Source organism: Brachycentrus maculatus, unplaced genomic scaffold (assembly GCF_059751285.1).
Source record: "Brachycentrus maculatus isolate JH-2025_06_01 unplaced genomic scaffold, ASM5975128v1 h1tg000073l, whole genome shotgun sequence".
Taxonomy (NCBI): Eukaryota; Metazoa; Arthropoda; class Insecta; order Trichoptera; family Brachycentridae; genus Brachycentrus; species Brachycentrus maculatus.
In genome coordinates, this window is record NW_028280827.1 from 81,642 (window position 1) to 100,198 (window position 18,557).

General features: G+C 37.7%; 1 protein-coding gene across 8 annotated transcripts in view; it reads right to left on the reverse strand.

Annotated features, from left to right (window-relative positions):
- Positions 1–2,708: 2,708 nt before the first annotated feature.
- The window catches only part of Lar (tyrosine-protein phosphatase Lar), a 232,476-nt gene continuing 216,627 nt past the window's right edge, over positions 2,709–18,557 (reverse strand). For 5 of the 8 annotated variants that reach the window (XM_088257179.1, XM_088257176.1, XM_088257178.1 and 2 more), the window contains 8 exons: positions 10,964–11,260; positions 7,231–7,370; positions 6,948–7,150; positions 3,725–6,866; positions 3,508–3,618; positions 3,255–3,424; positions 3,024–3,159; positions 2,709–2,916 (listed from right to left, as the gene is read on the reverse strand). In XM_088257179.1, coding sequence (XP_088113305.1) covers positions 2,848–2,916; positions 3,024–3,159; positions 3,255–3,424; positions 3,508–3,618; positions 3,725–6,866; positions 6,948–7,150; positions 7,231–7,370; positions 10,964–11,260 — 4,268 coding nt within the window. In that variant the 3' untranslated portion in view covers positions 2,709–2,847. The remainder of the gene's footprint in view (positions 2,917–3,023; positions 3,160–3,254; positions 3,425–3,507; positions 3,619–3,724; positions 6,867–6,947; positions 7,151–7,230; positions 7,371–10,963; positions 11,261–18,557) is intronic. The other 3 variants (XM_088257182.1, XM_088257181.1, XM_088257180.1) reach the window with 1 other exon arrangement.

An 18,557-nucleotide genomic window follows, 5' to 3' on the forward strand; every position in this document is an offset into this window, starting at 1 on the left:
TTTAAGATCTTAATACGCGAAGCCAAATTAGATACCGTTTTGCACCAACTTTCAACAGGTACTTATACTAGTAAGCAATTGCCAATATCTTGTCAATTTGTTATGACAATTATCGGCTTTTTTGTCATTTCTGAAGTAAAGTTTGTAATGTATTAAAAAGATATGAGAAGAACGCGTTGCAAACAAAGCTGGGCGCGTTCATTTATCCATTTTGGTCAGACAGGCGTTCACACAGTCGTTCACTGTGTTATTACGGAATTTCGCGTATTAAAATGTTCAAATATTCCCTACAAATACGATATAACACAATGTGTACAAACGGAGATAATTGATAGCCCGCACACCATCTACCTATTCTCCCGCGTATAATTTGTTCTATAAAACATTAGACGACAATTACAGATAATCACAAATATACTCCTTACAATATGATCTCGCTTTTAATATACTTACACTCGACATTTGGATAAATTATGTTACATTAAAATACGCGAGTATCATTCATGTTCCGGGGCGAAACGCGCGGACCCACGACTATACCATACCTTCCATTCGAAAATACATATTTACATTTCATACAAATAATCCACCGAAACAATGCTGGATATACAAATTTAACACACATATCTACCGAGATGGCGTACGACACGGTCGAATTGCATTAATAAAATACAACAGTTTTTATTTATCTTTCTAGGGGCTCGTCGGCAGTCCAAAACCAGACTTTCGGGACACTAAACCTTTTCCGTTTTCTGCCATTTTGAACTATGTAAATTTTAAACGTTAGCTAAAAATTGAATAAAAAATCTCGACCAAAACAGTTACTATTGTTACTTTGAATCTAGACGAGAAAAAAATTACATTAATGATAATAAAATAAAATTACACCTTTAATGTATAGTTTTAATTTTCAATAAAAAGTTGTTTAATTAAAGCCCTTTTACGAACACTGTTACGTTATTTATTAACAGTGCTGATCCCAAAAATCTGGATTGCCATAAATTAATGCAATTTCATCGATCTTGACGATACAGCGACAAATTCTTTTAACTATAAAACACTTCACGCCGAATTCAAGACAAACATGACAGAAACGGCAGAATGTAAAGGATATCGGAATGCTTAATGTTCATAATAATTATTATTAAGGAATAATTGTATAGTTTATAAGTAGATTTGTTCATTTTAAGCATAACAGTATGAAGGAACCGAGTGAATTCACATTATTATCCTATTTGATGAAAATTAATGTAGAATGGTAGATGAATTATGCGAATCGTTACTCCGTACATCACATTTCTTGTCCAATATAATATAAACTACGTAAAAAATAAAGTAAAAGAATAAAATGCTATTTAAGGATAAAGAAAATGCGTCAGTGAATCTCAGATTATAATAAATATTAAAGAAAATAATTCATTATACAAAAAAATATTTATTTGGAATTATGAGTTCAATTTATTTTATATATTTCTATCTGAAGTAACGCAACAATATATTTATCATAATAAAAATAAATATAATTTGTATCTATAAAAATTGTTTTATTGCGTGAACTCATTGAAAAAACGTCTAAACCTAGTTGACAAAATAAAACACTAATAATAGCGTTCAATTGCACGTTTTGAAAATTGGCATATCTACAAAACATTGAAGTACTTAAAAATAACGCGAAAATGGACGATTCTCGAATGTCATCTGACGAAAATATTAAATAAATACCTAAAAAAAAGGTAGAACATCTCCAAAAAAAATTATACTTTTCATTCGTACTCTGAAAACATTCACACTTCTTCGATTTCAATTCCTATCCACGGCAAGTAAATGAACCGAATTATGTAATTTAAGGTCATACAAGTAAAACATATAAAAATGGCAATGATTTCAATTAAAAATATATACGAACTATAAGTGATACACAGCACAATCTACCTAACATGTAAACGAAGGACAAGCTCCAGACGACAATTAAAAAAATATATGGCAAATAACGATCATTAAATATTGCATTCTTTGTATATCCCTCATCGATAATAATTAGTATTTAACTACCGGATACAACACGAATGACTCTAATAGGTATATTTTGGACAACGTCGATTGTTGAATGAAAATATCTCCTAAGTCAGACAGTACATAGTTATGTTCAATAATTTACAAGCTTAATATGACGCTATCAAATGAACCGTAGGCACTACTTTAATAATTGTTTTCACTTCACTTAATTGTTCAGTCCTTGTTAGAACGCGCATCCGCGTGACGCGAGTCGCGTATTCCGAACGCGCCGGAATGACGAACCAAAAACGACCGACAGGTTGGCGTTCCGCTAAGGCTATTCGACCACCACGTGTTAAGTACAAAAGGCAAGATCAGTTCGTCGATAAGTTCACCCTTTTCATCACATGACTTCACTACAGTAACGAACGTAAAGCGAATTAGTGCAGTCGATAACGAGGTTAGTCAGTCAAAACCGACCTACGTCGAAAAGCAAGCTAAAAGCTAAATAATCACAAAAATCCATACGAAATCTCAATAGTCGTTTAAAAATAATCACAATCAAATTTTAGCGAACATCGCATTTATGCGCTCGGCGGTTCGACGAAAATAGCGAACCAATTAGCCATCGTATTTATGTATTGGCGATAGCTACACAGACAAAAGTCGCGATAAATGCGATGCTTTAACATATCAGTAGATGTCTTAAAGGAAATTCTCTTGGGAATGTAATGCTCGAGGAAAGGCGCAGAGACGATGAGAAACTCAGCCGGAGTATGGAGTGAGAGATGGAGGATGTGTGATGACGGGTCAGTGGCAGTCAGATTAGACCAGCCTGTCTCAGGGGTGTTGTCAGTTGGCGTAGTGATCGAACGATCCCAAGTACTCCAAGGCGGCGCGGTAGCAGAACTGGTATTGGTCCTGGAGGATAACCCAAACGGATTAGCGTCGCCGTCAAATCACTCCAACTAAATCTGGAGCCGAGCCAAATTTAGGAACAGAAATTACTGACTGAAAAAGATATTTACCTCAGTTTGCACCATTGCCGGCCTTTGCGTGCGAAGGACCCTCACAGCCTGGAATACGTCCACCACTCCTTCGTACTGCATCCTCTCCAACACTAGAGACAGGGTAATAAACACGCCTGTGCGCCCGACGCCGGCACTAAGCAGAACAAACAAACAGCGTTAAACTTTAAAGTGGGCTAACCCACGAAGTGAACGAAATCAAGTCACCGAGTAAAAACAAGTTAGTGTTACCTGCAGTGAACGGTGATGGGGCCGTCTTGTCCAAATTGCTCTTTTGTTTTATGCACCTGCCCTAAGAAATCGATGAACCCTTCTCCGCTCTTCGGGACTCCTTGTTCTGGCCAATCCGTGAACTGGAATTGGCGGACAGTTCTGGATGAACCGTCTCTAGCGTCAGTTACCTAAATGAATTACCCGGATCGTAAGCAAATGATATGTGAATAATTAACATCATAAAGAAGCGATACAACATAAAATACATTACCTTGAACTCTCTCAGTATGTACTGGGGCATATTATATTCAGCAATCGGATCAACCACAAAACATTGATATCGAACAGATCGATCGGATGGCCAATATTGATGACATTTTTCCTAAAATAAAACAAGGAACGTTAGATGAATCGAGAAAACCGTAAGTTGACATTCTCTAGTCATTAGTTATTGATACGCAATTGTGTATTTTTTAAAAATAACTCACCCGACCCATTTCCTTGAGTTTAGTAAGCATGACAACGATTGTAGAGTTATGTTCCCATAACATTCTCCAAAAGTCGTCAGTGGTGTCCACAAGAGGACCCTGAGTGGCGATGTAGGCATTTCTATACCGATAGCCATCGACGAAACTCGCGTTGATATAATCCGATCCCTCAATATTTCTCACCGGAGCAAGACACACGCGAGAAGACTCGAATGGTAAAATATGGACAAGGCGATTTTTATGTTTGTTACACGGCATATTGGCCGACATGAAGCGCGTAGAATCAGCTTTGATGTTGGACAGCTTCTTGAATTCCAATTCCATCCCGGAGATATTTTCTCCCAGTTCATTCTGCATCAGTTTTTGAATGTGAGAATGTAAGTTTCTCGCCGCTACTTCCGTACTTCCGCAGATGACAGCTTCTAACAGAGCATCGTGAATGAAAATGTATTGGTCTTCCGTTTGCACCATGTAATTACGTTGCGCGCGCAAACACGTCACATGACCATAGATGTCGATCATCTTCTCGTGCCTCATTCGCTCTAGCATGGAATCGATAACGATGAAACAACCGGTTCTTCCGACTCCCGCGGAACAATGAACGACCATGGGACCCGCGTCGGAAGGATTCAGATTGCGTACGCGACGTAGGAATTGCAAGAATGGCGCAGGGTGATCGGGAACTCCGTGGTCGGGCCAAGCGGTGAACTGCAGTTGCTTTACTTCTCTTCTTTCGGTATATCCAGCTCGGGACACTTGGAATGTTCTGATGCAATACGTAGCCAGTTCTTGAACTTCGGAAATGGTTATAGTCATCTGTCCGTACGTATCGGTTCCCCTTGTTGGCCAATACTGATCGCACTTGATGCGAGTCCTTTCTTCCAATTTGGTCATCATCACAATAGTTGCGGTGCGAAGTTCCCAGCACATCCTCCAGAAATCAGCGAACGTGTCCTGCAATGGACCTTGCGTAGCGACATACGCGTTATGTTTGCGGTAACCGTCACAGTAGTTTGCGTTTATGTAATCGCCTCCGAGAATCCCATCTTGCGGTTGCAGAATAACTCTGCTGTGATCGTATGCTATTACGTTAGCGTATCGATTTTTCGGCTTATTAACTTCCATATTCGAATGGTCCCAAGTGAATTGTTGACCAGGTTCTATGCTCTCATATTCTTGAGAAAATTTCAAATTGTCATTTGATTTCAGTCTTTCGATGTGATTAGATAATTCTGTTATGGGTATGGGAGGATGCGATATCATACCGGGAGTCTGGAAGTTCAAACGGCGCATTTCGACGGGGTCTGTTGGAGCAGAGCTCATACCGATATCTGCCGCCATAAGTGGTCGAGTAACGGCAGCTTGATCTGGAGCTTTACATGGTTGTCGACGTTTTTTAATGATAAAGAAGCAAACTAAGCATATAGACAAGAAGAGCGCCGCAATAATTGGACCGATTACCCAGAGCATGCCAGCTTCTTCAGTATTCTTATTTACGGAGACATCGGGGTCGTTCGGTACATTGGAGTTAGGTCGTCTGGGAGGATCGCCAGGAGGGACCTCCCTCATGTCCAAAGACAGATATTCCGAAAACGGACTCGAAGTATACAAATGTTTTTGAGGCGTATCGACAACCGCTCTGACAAATATTCTGTATCTTTTTGTGGGGTCTAATTTTCTATTCGTAAAACCTTCATACACTTCTCCACTTCCTAAATGAAAGGTGTAAGGAATATTCCTCTGCGGGAACTTCGCTGTGATGTAAGGCGCATTTTCCTTTTCAGTTTTTCCATTAGCATTCAACATATCGTCTGTTAAAAATTGGTCGGGGTTTTTATTAACATTAGCCTTGTCTTCAGGGACGATGAACAAAAAATAATGTGATATTGGCCCATATTCTTCGGACGCTTGCGGTAAAATAACTAATATTTCTTCACCATTTACGACTCCATAAAAATCTGGTTTAACCATGGGTTGAGGAGCGGCCATTTGTGTCGTAACGGATATTTTAGTCGGAGGACGATACTGATGATCACTGGGAACTGCACTGACGTTTACTGAATAAGTAGTAAAGGGAGAAAGTTCATTGATCGTGTGCGATTTAATATGTTGCTTGAGTATAATTTCTCTTCTGGGAATCGATTGCATTTGAGTCATGCCCTGAGAATCCACAAATTCCTTCACGGCGTCAAAAGATATTTTGTAACTAATCGGATTAAGTCTGATAGGGGGAGACCACGACAGAGTCATCGAGTGCGTGGATATATCGTGGGCACGCAAGTCTAAAGGCACATCTTCCGGTTTGACTTTGACAGTAACTTTATCAGATAATCGCCCAAAGCCCGACGCTGTCCTACTAGCTACAGCAATAGCGTACTGGGCAAATTTTTCTAAGTTGACGAGATCGGCTGATTCCGTGACTGACACTAACTTCTGTTGCCACTCATCGAGATCTTCTACAGGCATCATGGTGTAAAATATTACATAGCCTATAATCTTAATCCTAGACGGAACGGGTTCCCACCAAACTTCGACACTAGAGTCAGATGTGGCCACTGCGCGTACAGACATTGGCGCTCTTCCGATATCCCGTTCAGTGTGTACTGATTGCTTTTCGCTAAATGGACCAGCACCCTGATTCGTAAAGGCTTTAATTTGATAAACATAATCTGTGTTTTCTTCCAAATCAGTAAACACGGATTTTGTTGTATTTGTGGTACGTTCGACCATTGAGGACTGATCGTTCCTTTTCATAAATTGAATATCGTATTTAGTAATTTGACCGTTTCGGTGTTCTCTAATAGGCGAAGACCATGTAACGCATACAATATCGGGCGTTTGGAAACTATGCGATATATTAGTTGGTGGCCCAGTAGGAGGACCTTCGGGCGTCAGCCAATATTTAATTGTCTCCTGTCCAATCCCAATATGGTTTTTCCCAGCAACTCTAAATTCGTATTCAACTCCCCTTTCCAGATCGTTGATTCTGTGTGACGTAATCTTTATCCCAGGTAAATTTTCTTCCTTCAAAGGTTGATCTTTGACACCATACCGTAATCTATATCCTTGCAATTCGCCGTATGTTTGAGTTGGTCTAGCCCATTCAAGTTCAATGGAAACAATCGGCTCCCGTTCCAAAACTCTGCAAAATGATTTCTTTATAAATAAATGCGCTACCACAGATGTTTAGTTAAAATGCAATACAAAATTGAAAAATCCTTACTTGAGATTAACTGTAGGTCGGTTCGGAACTCCGCCTGGGGTGCGGGCAGGTACAGGAGCGCTACGGTCACCGTCGCCCTTACGAGTAAGAGCTGCTACCTGTACACTATATCGAGTATCAGGTTGAAGACCAGTTACGTTTAGCTCGAGAGACATTGAATCCACAACATCGAAGCGCATCGGTTCGTTCAAAAGACTTTTTATCTAAAATAATATTTATATAATGAATACACGAAGTGAACAATGCAGGTGCCCTGAATAATCGATAGATATGCGAGTCGAACCTCTTCCTTCGTCTCCTGCACGTGTACGTGGTAACCTCGGATGATTCCGTTCCTGTCCTTCTCTTGGGGTGGTTTCCAACTAACGTGGAGCGCGGTGGAATTGATAGGGTTAACCCTAACTTCTTGAGGTTCTCCGGGCACTGTAACATAACTCGGGATTAGACGGGAACTAAACCTGTCTGAAACAACATGCGCACATACACGCACACGAGCCCACTAACACGCACGCACTGCAAACACACTTGCGTACGACTTACTACACAATCAACAAGTCACCCCTTGAAGATGCTCGGTAATGTCCCGTCACAACACGATTTTTTTTATTTGACATTTGAATACCAACACATCGACAAGTAAGTTATATAAATGAACTGATTGAACCACCCTAGCGGTAGTCTTCAGCGAAGATCATTTTACCAACAGCTATGATTATAGTTACCTGCACGGTCCAATGGTTATGACAAATGTACAGAAAATTGCTTAAATATTTACAATTTGTTAACAAAGTATTAGTAAACACAACAGTAATCAAAATGAACATTCTATTAAGTTAGAAGAGATAACCTAAATATTAGGTCAAATAAAAGAATGCCCGAAACTCGCCACGATCTATCGACGTATTTAGGGGAAATTGTTTAGATTATGTGATATAAGCAAGCAGGGCGTTCTTTTATTCCAGCAATAATGAGTTATGCAAAATGTTAGGCATCAGGCGGAGTTGAGTTAGGAAAACACATGTTATAAAAATAGTTATGTTAAGTCTAATAAGCGTATATACAGACTACAAGCAACACTTAATAAATCCAATGTATACTTACTCTTGACGGCTGTACCGTGGTTACCCAGCGAGCCAAATAAAGTCGAGAGAGAGAGAGAAAAAAGAAAAAATCGCATTGAAGTAATTGGCGACAACGGTATCGGAGTGATATGAATCTCAGGGGGCGCCTATCTTATAGAGCCAATTTGGGACATCACTCACACATGTATTGATTCTGGCAGTAGCCCGAGGACCGTTATCAGAGAGCGCAGACGCGAGGATCGGCGAACGGATCGACGGATAGACCGTCAAACGGTTCTACAAAACAAAATGGACGAAGATCTGTAGGCTGTAGTGTGTGAGCGGTATCTTACGGCGGCCGAGTGGTGAGTTAGTGGTGACGTGGTGGGCGGTGACGGGTGTGGTGGGGCGGTCCTTCCGCCCTCCGTGTGGATCTTTATTTACAACGGTGACTTTGTATGTACAATTTTATTCTAGGACATGCAGTAACAGGATCAAAAGATAACAAGAAAGGGAGAAGAAGGCGATAGGTCGAAAGAGCGAAAGATCGAAGGAGATAGTCGACAAACAAAAGAAACTTTACACAGACAGGTGGAAGAGAGTAATGTAAATTATAAAGTACTAGAATAGAAGAGAGTAAGAGTGAATACATCGAGCCGAGCCAGTTCACAACTGAGGTGTGTGAGTCGCGGCCGACGCGACGGTCTAATACTCTAGTGCTCGAGTATTAGACGTACTGTATGCAGTATTCCGCTAGACAGGTAAGTGTGCGTCTAGCCAGAGTTGGTGTGTGTGCTCAGTTATGAATTGACCGATATGTACAAAAGAGTAAGTGGTACGTACGTCTGGAAAATAGGACGCGGACTAAGACTGCCGGTCCGGCCGATCGGAGGTGTTCCTATTTCGGGTATTGGTATTCAAATGTGGTTCCAACGTACTACGAGTACACGGGTCGTGTTTATTCTGTAAGACCGCCGTATGGTGAGAGTGTGGTGTGGGCACTCGCCCCTTGCCTGCATACCCACGCATCCGTCCGCAAGCGCTCTGCCATGCGCTCTGCCACGACTGTACATCACACAGTGCGAGTAGGTGCTAGTTCAACCAACAAGTGCGGCAATACCCTACGAGTGCAGGGGTGGTGCGGTGCTGTGAGGGAAAACCGATACGGGAGGGAAGAGTAACTTAAAGCATGCAAACATCCGAAGTCTAAATACTTAAAAACGGTGCGTCAACTCAAGAAAAACGGTGCCGTCGACAATCCAAGAATACGGTGCATAAAAATTTGCATTTCAGTGAGTGCCAATACATAATGTATTAAAATGAGCCTTGTTAAAATGACTCAAAATAAATCATTACATGTGATCGTGAGTGGAATTAAACTAAACATATATAATTATGATTGAAATCAACATGAAAACAAATAAAAAATCGATTGTTTTAATAAACATAGTAATATACTTTGAAGCGGAGTGGCCCGCGTTATTTCTAGTGCAACTTACAAGAAAATATTTTAATAACAAAAACCTCTCCTCTTAAACATTTCCTGCTATAGCTTCGTGAACAGAAGAAAAACATTTGTAGATTAGTACAAAGGTTGGAGCCGTTCTTCAATGTCGAAAAGATTGGTGTATATCCAGATAACAAAATAAATAAGTATAATTAAAAACAAAACAGGTTGGGGAAGGTAGTAGCTCATGGGACCACCGGATGGTGACAATATTGCCTAGTGGTATGAGTGTTACATGGAGATATATAAAAATCGTACAAGAAAACATTGAACATGGAAAAGATCGGTGGTAAGATATGAAAAGTATAGTAAAGTTAAGATTACTAAAAATATCCTCACGATTAAGCGTAAGTCTTTATCGTCAGAAATAAAATGAAAATTGATATAATTGAATGTATATCTTAAATCACAACAACAACAAATTCTTAGGTTCCCATCACCTCAGCGGTAGCATTATTAATTTTGTTTAGTGGTACATTGCAATAGTAAGAAAAGAGAATCCCTTGAGTTAGCAGAACAGAAAACAATATGATTAGTTAGTATTTTTTAATTTTAAATATAAGTATAGAATTTTGCTGACGCTTGTTAAAATAACGTTCACTATTAAGAGGCAAATTTATTAAGGTAACACAATATATCAAAATTTTGAAGTACTAACAAAAGTTATTGTTTGATTATATTAAAATGCCATGTGGATGACAGAAACTGAAATGGACTTTTACGTTTTGCTTTCTATTAAGTCAGAAATTTGTAATCACAAGAATAAAGGATTGACAAAAGACAGAGAAAAATTGAATGATGAATAAGTAGTCGGGATATTGAAGTCCATTAACCAATAGCGTACTTTTAAAGAATAAATTTAAAGATACGTGTATTTCGGCGGGGTACAATTTTAAGCTAGACTTCTCAAAACGAAGCTAACTAACCAACTTCATGACTCCAACGAACACGTGTCATGATAGGTTTTTAGAAATAGTGGTATTTACCAAATAAAACTTAAATAAAAAACCTCATGATCGTTAAAATTTTAGGATATAAGTATAGTAAAATTGTGAAGCTTTTACTACGTAGTTATTAAAATATTAAAAATATTAAACGGCTATGATAAGGACACTGAAAGCCATAAAGTTAAATTGATAGAATTCGCAAGAGAATAAAATATTAATACTTATAAATAAGTTAAAACGGTTCACCATGCAAAATTTTCGGTCATGAATTTGAGATTTATTTTTGAAGTTCATCAAGCCTAATTTTCGATTTTTAATCAGAGAAAGTTTTTCGAATATTGGGAATGGAGAATACAGCATTCTGGAACATACCATAGTTCCGAAAAGAATAGACACTTGGGTAAAGAAAACAAAGCTGACAGTAAAGAACAAAACGCAGTAGTCCGTGACAGCGTCGGCAGCCCTGGCGATGTCGGCCTTCGGTTCGTCCGGGACACTTACCGTCTTCGTGGGTGCGCACGGTGATGGGGTAGCTGGGTGGGCCGTCGCCCACGCTGGTGCCGGCCAGCACCCACACGCGGTACTCGGTCCAGCGCTTGAGCTCGTCCAGCACGATGGTGGTGTCGTTGAGGCGGATGGTGGCCGCCTCGCTGTCGCTGCGGCCGGCCTCCACGAGGTGCAGCTTGTAGTAGACGATGCGCCCGTTGCTGCGCTCCACGGGCGGCGGCAGCCACGACACGCGCACGGTGGTCGGCGACAGCGACTCGCCGGTCACGTTGCGCGGCGGCGCGCCCGGCACTGCTCATACAGCGAGCGGTTAGCTCCGGCCGCGACCCAACCTCATCTTGGCCTCGCGATCTAACCTCATCTACTCTCGCTAACACTACCAAATTTGTTTTTGTTTTTGTTTCACATTTCAATAAATTTCGCAACTTAGTTAAAAAAAAAATTGCAAGAGAAGGCCTGTCAGATGCTTCTGTATCAGATCTGGGAATGCGGTGGAACAGCTTTCGATATAAAACTACCACATCCTGACCAAAAGAGCAGAGCCAAAAATACTTTGGTCTGCTTCGATATAATATCCACATACATTCTTCACCTTCCAAGTAGTACACAGTCCACCTCCATAATGTAGTGGTTTGCACATATGGCTACCGTACGAAGGAACTGGGTTCAATTCCCAGTGTGGGCAAAATAAACATAAATGATTTTTTAATTTTATTCATTTAATATTATTTTGGACTGGCGCCTAAAGCAGAGGACTGATCACCTTGCCTTAAGGTAATATATATATTTTTTATTTAACGATCAACTGAACGTCGCATCGATCGGATGCAGTGTCCTGATACCAAGAAATATATATTTAAAAAAAACTATTTCTACTAACAAAAGTATTGGTATTATATACGAAAAAAAGAGGAATCGAACATCAAGCTTCGTATCCAAACTCTGATATATTAAGGTATGTACTATTAATATATTTCACTACCTTTTGTATATGATTTATAAACTTTAAAATATATCGTGACAGATAGAAAAAAAACTAGTTAGTTAATATTGAAATTGTGATCAAAACACATGTAGTAAACCTTACTAGTCATAATCTAGCTAGATCCTTCTTAGTTACATAGCGAGGCAAAGACGAAGTTGGGCGCAACCAGTGCTACAAGGGGTCACTCAAAATGACCATTTAACCAAGTGTAATTATACCACAATTAATTATATCCCTGTGTGGCTTTACCCTCCACATCCTTATAATATCACCTATTGGTAGGAGCTGCTGCATGAATAGTATAATTTGTTTAACAAAATAAATACAATCAAAATACATATGAAGATAAATATCGACAATTGTAAAAATCTTTTCATTTGCTGTAAGAGAGTTGTCAAATTATTTCTGTAAGAGAGTTATCAAATTATTTCTGCATATAGTGCCATCACTGAATGCACGAAATCAAATGGTGCAGATAACGAAAATCAAATAAAAGGTGCGGTGCGTTTAATAGATATCAATAACTTGACATAATATTTAAAAATAAAAAACAAATTTAATTACACAAAATTACACATTCCTCTCAATAATTACCTATAAAATATTTTTTTTAAGCATGCAAAAATAAAATCTCATTTTCTCACACTCTCAACTCACATTCAGCGCCTAAATGTTATGTGTGTGTTAACAAACATGACCTAAAACTTTGGTTTTATGGGTGTACACTTCCGGAGAAGCAATCGTATAAATTTTCTTCCTGGAACTAGGATTGTTCCCTTAACGACTCTAAAATGCGTAGAGACCTGTCACCGGCTGTGAACTTTTATTTATACACAAAGAAGATCACCTAATGTATCGCTATCTATGGGATCCAATTTATTGCCCTAACGACTTCAGAACGTTTTCTAGTCTCTCTCCACCATTTAAGAGTTTCGGAATGGCTGCGGGGGTTACCTTTTTCTTATCGAGTCAAATCGAAGTTTCAGCGCTGTAGCTCAATAAATAGCGATAAAGCTAGCGGCGTCATATTTTTTTTACACTCAAATTACAAATCTAGCGTGTGTAGATATAATAATGTATCGATTAGATTGGCGAAAATCCTCGTTAACGTGGCATTGTAATTGCACTCTAAATCATATATGAATCCAGTGATAGTTTATATTGAAAAAATATACCGAATTGTCGCCAACGTAATCTTAAAATATTGAAACACATTGATCGATAATTGTTTAAAAAATACTTGAAATACAGCGCAAATCGACGAGATAAAATACAGATAATTTATAAAACTCATTAAGTTTAAAACCTAACGCAACAATTTATATTCACGAGCAAATAATAAATATTTTTCGGAAAAAATATACTTACAAACGGAACTGCAGAAATGGAAATACAAAAGTGACAATATTCATCGAATATGTTATATATAGATTTAGATTCAAAGTATTTATTTATTTTATTACTTTAAATAATTAACTTCTTCCAACGAGGAAGTTTTGCTTCGATTCTGTAACTTATTAACGGTAAAATAATAAATAGAAAAAATTATAAAATGAGAAAAAAACGGTAATGTATCGAATCTTGTCGACTTGCCCTCGTACTTGCATAATACTCGACGAGTAAACATTGATAAACTGTGTGTATTTGGAAGGATTGTGCAGAACTATGTATTGTACTGTGCTGGGTGCTGGACGATCACAAAAATATAATCAAGTTTCAGTTACCTACCCACGTGAATGTGTATCGAGTGTGTGTCAACCCCTGTCGGTTCCCCCCTCCCCTAAGCGATTTCATTATTTAAACCGTGTTGTATCTCGGCAAAGTTTACGGAAGTTTCGCAAAAAAATATGTTGCTTAAAGTCAGCATAATATTCTGTCTCTTCGGATAAAAAAAATACAAACTTAGTCGAACTTCCTCTCATCCCAGAAATGAGAACACGAGATGCGAAAAAGTTGAATCGTGAAAAGGGCCTTGTTAAATAAAAGTTTGGAAACAAAGGTTATGGAAGCCTTTAAATGGAATTGTTATTCATCGAATTCACTAAAGGTAGCATTATGGAAAATTCAAATCATATACCGCGAGTACTTTTATCTTATTAATACGGTTGAACTTCGAAAAAACGAACAAGACTTTTACGAATAATATTTTATTGTATAGGTCAGAAATACGTAGAGTTGCGCGGAGATGTGAAAATATCTCAATTACAGACATATTAGATATCACTAAATCACGTTTGATTCTGACTGGAGTCTCCACTTTATGCGTGAAAAAACCTATTTTTTCAGTGATTTTGGAAACGATAGTTCAATCTTTTTTAGTGAGAATTGTTGGGTAGAATTTTCCACTCAAGAATTACACGAAATTACAGTAATTTCAATAAAATACGGAGTAAAAATAATTTGGTGGTCAAAAATAGCCCAATTGAGTGCATAACAATTGGTATTGTTTAAGCTGTCAATAAATTTCAGTCACTTGTTGGTCAGAAAAAATAGAGTTTTTTTTATTATTCTATAAAGCGCTATCTCTTCATACTTTTTTTTCCACCAAGGTATATTTATTTTAGATACGATAAATTTTAGTGCAGAGATTTATTTGTATGCATGCAAATTGATGAAGAAGTTTTTTTTCTTTTTTTTTCAAATGGTCCGTTTAAAATTTTGTAATATTTTTCACAAAAAATGTTTTTTAATTTTTTTTTAATGGTGAATATTATTGACGTATCGGAACATTCAAAACGCACCGCTGCGACACAACCTCCCAGCTCGACCGCTAAAGTACACTGGTGTCATCGTCGGTATATCGACGGCCGTGTTTTTGGCAAAGTATACCAATCTCGAAATATCGATTCTCAGCACTCTAACGAGTAACTTCTTAAAACGGATAGTATTTTTTAAAATTCTGTTCCACTAGTAGCCACGGTATGATTTTTGAAACGTTTTAAACATGAACATATTTAATTATTGAAGAAAAAATGACGAAGACTCGCTGTTGAATAAGTGATAATAATAAAAAATCCGATACGTCAGTTACGTTTGAGTCAAATTTTCCCCATCGACGAGACGGCACTGACGACTTTTCTCATTCGTGAAACTGTCACCGTGTCACTGGCTCGTGATGCTGTCACCCGGGACTCGAGGCCTGGCCCCGTGAGCTTTGCGTCCGTCTCATTCTTCCTGCCGAATAGTAACGGCGAGGAAGAAGAGCGGATAGGTAAGCACGTGGAATATGGATAGAGAAAATTGAATAGATCGAATGGAATAGAATATGAAATAGCGATGCGGCCTTCGGCATTATTTACTCCGACGTATCCTCGGCTTCTTCAAAGAATATATTATATTTTGTAGAAAAAAAAGCAATGTACAGAGAGGGTAATGTTTCCAACAAACAAGTGGAAATACGGGGGATATTTGAGTTTTCAAATTTCGCTGAATTATGTATGGAGCGAAAATGTGGCGTGGAAAAACGGTACGAGTGTGAGAGACAGTTGAGGCGCCGTGATCGATCGCGCGTTAGAGTTTTTCAGTTGACTTTGGATGATTCGACTTAGTTTATTTCGCGTGCTAAAATTTTGAAGCGAAACACTAATGAAATGAATTCTCCCATTTCACGATATCTTTAAACATAGAAACATATAACACGAATTCATACATATTTGTACGCGATAATTATTAGATATGACAAACGTATTGTGAAAAAAAATCATTTCAGAGTTTCTCCGTTTATGCTGAATAACTATATATGTATACAGTTGTCACCAGTTAAGAAAGCCAATCTCTCATAGGGTGGCCATTGTGAAAATAAATTATAATTTATTTTTAACATTATTTACTCAAAGTTTTGATTTGAATATTAGCACCAAGATAATACTGCAACAGTTTAATAGAAGACTGATTTTTAGTCCGAGGCATGCGTTTAATATATAAACGCAGACGATATAAGTACAGATTCAGGACAAAGGAACATTTAAACAAAATATTTTAATTTGCAAATTTTATTATACTAAAACCATAATAAAATAAAAAGTACCAAGCGTATGTTTGGTACTATTAACTATACAATATTGTATAGTAAATTTTAGAAAAATATAAAAGAGTAAAAAATTATGAAGTAAAACTAACAAAGCAAGAAAATATGACAGTAAGAAATAATAAACCTTGAACGTATTTTTTTAACTACATTTCTTTTAAATATGCATCAACGATGTGTAATCACGTTCGTCATCAGACACGTTAAAAAACCACTGTTTTCGGTGAAATCATCCAATGCAACATCCCGTTCCCAAAATTCACTTTCTGTATTTTTTATTCTATGGATTTATCCCCTGAAAAAGGAACGAATCAGTATTATGATTTATTTATATGAAAAACTTACGTTTTTTTTTGTTTTATGCATGCAGAAAGCAACATTGTTGCATAGAGAAACGAAGATAAATTATGAATATCTCAATGTGTAAATGATTAAGTTTAAAAAAAATAAATTTAAATAACATTAAAAAAATATTAGTATTTATTTATTTTAAAAATATATTTTACTTCGTTAATCAAATGAATATTGACATTTAACAATTATTTCCTTCAACGCTTCATGTTTATTCTGAAAGTTTTTTTATAAACATTAAACACGACTTCCTTGGTTTGTTCCGACAAAACCCTTCCTTGTCCCAACTTCGATACTTCAGACATGGTCACCGTATACAAACAGACGTGCAGCCAATCGAAACGCGTGATTTGACAACGTCATTTACATGCTTGCATTTAACACAGATGACTTCTTAAGTGTTAGTTTTGTATTCTTATGTGGCGCCCAGTTAACTTGTTAGTTACGAGTATATTGTTTTGATTGTTATGTGGATAATTGCATACATGGATAATTGCATGAAAGAACTGAAAGATATAAATGTATGCTAGAATGAATAATTTGACTGTCTGTTGCCTTATGTATGCTGACGATGCTGTTATTTTTGCCGATAGCAGAGAAAACCTGCAGGCGTTGTTGACAAAAATGTTTGATGTGTGCAAGGAAAGTTGTTTGCTGATGAATGTTGGCAAATAAAAATTATGATTTTTGAAAAACATGAAAAATTATGATTTTTGAAAAACAATCTGGGTATGAAATTATGGTAAAATTATGGAAATTATGGAACAGGTCGATGATTTCGTCGATGAGTTAGTTAGTTTATATTTTTTCGACCGCGCTGAAATCAAGTTTTCAACATATAAATAAATGATTGCTGAAACGATGATCAATATTGAAAGCAGCGTTAAATTTTGGCACACAAAGCGTCATAAATATTGAACACCAAATATCACAAGACAAAGACTTTAAGCACCATCGAAACTGGTTAAATAGTTATATAAACGGATAGCGAAGAAAATAAGTTATAAGAACATCGCTTAGAGGAGGTAACGCTCGAACTATTCTACCTTCACACCAAACTTCAATATGGATTTAAAGGCATATAATATCTATTGCGATAATGTTTAATGATAAGAGTAAAGATTCAAGCGTGAAGTCAGCTTCGAAGTGAGGGTAGAATGGTCCTCTGCCGATAGAATTGGGGCAGTATTAGCTTTGGCGAGATGTGACGTCACAAAGAATGGAAGATCAGGCCCACGTCAGCGGCGGAAAGCTTTCCGATCGGAATTCCCCAACGTGCGCGAGACGGGCGGGTGAAGTTTGCTTTGCATTTGGGGACAGTTCACGTACACGAAACCTATATTATTCCCTGCCAGAGATATACGGGCGGCGGGAGGGAAAACAAGTCCCGACAACAAACAAAACAGTATTTGCCGAATACTCTTCAAAAATGCCTTAAACAGGAAGAAAAATTTTCAGTGAATTTGTATGCTTCTACTCTTAGAGATAATAAAAAAAAACATTTTTTGCTCCAAGGCATACAAACCAGATGTATCAAATTTACATTCTGAATACGCTCATTTACAATGGACAATCTATAAATCTATATCATTTTAATATGATTTAAAGAATATAATAGATCGAATAGATTATATTTTCCCTAATTTTTATTTCTATCTTCTCTTATACTTTTTATTTATTGTAATTACAATGTCTTTTCTTTATTAGAGCTAAAATCACTCAAAGCGCTAAAATCACTAAAACGATCGAAGGCTTAAAAAAAAACTAAAAAAGTTGGCTTATAAATAGGCACTCATGACGTTATCAGTGAATCGACTGCTTTAAACAATTTTGTATTTAAATACGTGTTTCTTCATTTTTTATATGGTTTGACAGTGAATTTAATCTTAACACGCAAGGCGTAACAGCTATCAGAAAAATATTTCAATTCACCCGAATCGTTAACCGTGTTTCGATTTGCATTAATAAAATGAAAGATTAAGGAATTCGACAAAATATATGATTATTACGTGAAATAAATCAATTCCAAGCAAAGTCCGTCAATGCCAGCAAACTCGACCGTAAAGGTGGGGACTGACCAGAGCATTTCGTCGTAACGTAACATTCGCGGCGAGCATCCGAGCATCGGATGGAGTACTCGGAACGAGCTCGGCTCGCTACACTGACCATACGAATGCTCGCAACGTAACGTGTTACGCAACGACGTAATGACTCCGGTCAGTCCC